Source organism: Palaemon carinicauda, chromosome 1, assembly GCF_036898095.1.
Source record: "Palaemon carinicauda isolate YSFRI2023 chromosome 1, ASM3689809v2, whole genome shotgun sequence".
Lineage (NCBI taxonomy): Eukaryota > Metazoa > Arthropoda > Malacostraca > Decapoda > Palaemonidae > Palaemon > Palaemon carinicauda.
This window is the reverse complement of record NC_090725.1, coordinates 144,623,841-144,626,535: the sequence shown is the minus strand read 5'-3', so window position 1 is coordinate 144,626,535 and position 2,695 is coordinate 144,623,841. Positions and strand designations below refer to the sequence as shown.

Below are 2,695 nucleotides of genomic sequence, written 5' to 3'. Positions count from 1 at the left end.
AGAGAGAGAGAGAGAGAGAGAGAGAGAGAGAGAGAGATTTTAGTTTAATTTGAGTTAAGGGTTTTAGTATTTGAGATAAATTTATAAATGCAAGTAGGTTTATATGTATTGTCTAGAGAGAGAGAGAGAGAGAGAGAGAGAGAGAGAGAGAGAGAGAGGAGAGAGAGAGAGAGAGATAATCAGTTTAGTGTGAGTTCAGGCTTTTAATATTTTAGAGAAATTTATAAATGCAAGTAGGTTTATATGCATTGACTTCTATAAGAGAGAGAGAGAGAGAGAGAGAGAGAGAGAGAGAGAGAGAGAGAGAGAGAGAGAGAGAGAGAGAGAGAGAGAGAGAGATTTTAGTTTAATTTGAGTTAAGGCTTTTAGTATTTGAGAGAAATTTATAAATCCAAATACGTTTATATGTATTGTCTACTGAGAGAGAGAGAGAGAGAGAGAGAGAGAGAGAGAGAGAGAGAGAGGAGGAGAGAGAGAGAGAGAATCAGTTTAATGCGAGTTAATGCTTTTAGTATTTGAGAGAAATTTATAAATCCAAATACGTTTATATGTATTGTCTACTGAGAGAGAGAGAGAGAGAGAGAGAGAGAGAGAGAGAGAGAGAGAGAGAGAGAGAGAGAGAGAGAAAGATAAGTTCTTACTCTCCTTTTGCCGTATTTCTTCATATCTTTCCAAGAGTTCCTTAATGCCATTCAAGGACTCTTGCAAATTATCAGGTTGAAGGTCACTGTTCTCAGGTAGTTCTTGAGGAGGTAAGAATCGACAGACCTGTTCGATATGATCCCTGAAATGAAAGGAAAAGCTTAGCTTAAAGTAATATGAATTAGGTATATTCTTTATCCATAAAAAAAGATTACTGCAGCTGTTTCGGGTTATTTGGAATTTTTACAGTATTATTATTATTATTATTATTATTATTATTATTATTATTATTATTATTATTATTTTTGTTGTTGTTGTTGTTGTTGTTGCTGTTGTTTTTGTTGTTATTATTATTATTATTATTATTATTATTATTATTATTATTATTATTATTATTATCAACTAAGTTACAACCCTAGTTGGAAAAGCAGGATTGATTCTTTGAGCTTGAGGGTTCCAACAGAGAAATGACCCAATGAAGAGAGGAGAAGATGAAAAGAAATTTAGTAGTTTTCCAATATTTTTGCATTTTAAATTTTCACCTCCATAACCATTTTATTAATGTGTAATTCCAATATAGAACTAATATATTCCTGGCGAGAAATAACGTTAAAATGGAGCGACAGACGTACTGGCACCTGGTAATGAAGAGAAAGTGTAAATGCAGTTTTCGCAATCATGATGCCTAGTTAGTGGCAAGTTTGTCTGGAGAAATGTTGAATTTGGTCTTTTAGAAGCCAATAACATATATATTGCTAGTTTACGTATGGACTCAAACACACGCACACACACATATATACAGTATGTATATATATATATATATATATATATATATATATATATATATATATATATATATATATATATATATGTGGGTGTGTCTGTGTGCGTGTGTGTGCGTGTGTGTGTGTGCGTGTGTGTGCGTGTGTGTGTGTGCGTGTGTGTGATAAATTTTTCACATTTAGACGTGTTTTTCATGTTGAAATAAGCAATATATTTTTTATATATTAATGACTAGATTCTCTTAACGACCTTAGGATCAGACAAGCAGACGAAATCAGACACAGAAAAGAGTTTCTGACCGGACGGGAGCCGAACCCTGGTCCGGGACACTTGTATAAACAGTGACTTACCACGTGGCCGAGTGGTAAGTCACCGTTTCTACAAGTTTCCCGGACCAGGGTTCAACTCCCGGCCGGTCAGAATCTCTTGTCTTTGTGCGATTTCGCCTTGGGCTCTGATCCCGAGGTCATTAAGAGAATCCAGACATTAATGTAAAAAAAATATATGGATTATTTGTATATATATATATATATATATATATATATATGTATGTATATACAGTATATATATATATATATATATATATATATATATATATATATATATATATATACATACATATATATATACACATATGAATTAGGAGTTTAATGAAAGATTGAAAAAAGCAAACCAGACAATGGCTAGGTTAAGTTAAGTCGCCTGAAATTACACACAAAAAATCAGATTATACATCAGTTTAGTGAGATCCGTGTTACTGTATGGACATGAGTCGTGGTATGCCAATGAAACAATCTGCAACAGATTTAGTAGATTAGAGAACAAACCCCTTAAAAGAATATTGGGAGGTAAATGGCAGGACAGGATTAGAAATGAAACTATAAGAAAGATTACTCGAGTGCCACATGTGGATGAGATCATGGTGAGAGGTAGATGGAGATGTTTTGGGCATACTCCTCTCACTCCTCAAGAGATATTAGTTCACCAAACGTACAACTGGGCTCCACAAGGCACTAGAAGAGTTGGAAGACTCAGGCCTACATGGCTGAGAGCTATGAAGCGTGAAGTCGGAGGTGATGAGTGAATAAGTATTGAATTAAAAGTTCAATACTAGAGACGATTGGCAAAATCTAACCGAGGCCCTTTGCGTGAATAGGAGTAGGAGAAGATGATTATGATATATATAAAACATTCATCATCATCAGCTACTGCAGAACAATGACCTTCCACTCGTGTTGTGTTTACTTTTTTTCTATCCCAGTCCACACTA

The 2,695-nt window shown here is 34.5% G+C and overlaps 1 protein-coding gene across 1 annotated transcript in view; it reads right to left on the bottom strand.

The window, feature by feature from the left end:
- Positions 1-489: 489 nt before the first annotated feature.
- The window catches only part of LOC137616077 (toll-like receptor 2), a 163,931-nt gene continuing 161,725 nt past the window's right edge, over positions 490-2,695 (bottom strand). Inside the window, exon 18 of the mRNA XM_068345787.1 lies at positions 490-784. Coding sequence (XP_068201888.1) covers positions 490-784 — 295 coding nt within the window. The remainder of the gene's footprint in view (positions 785-2,695) is intronic.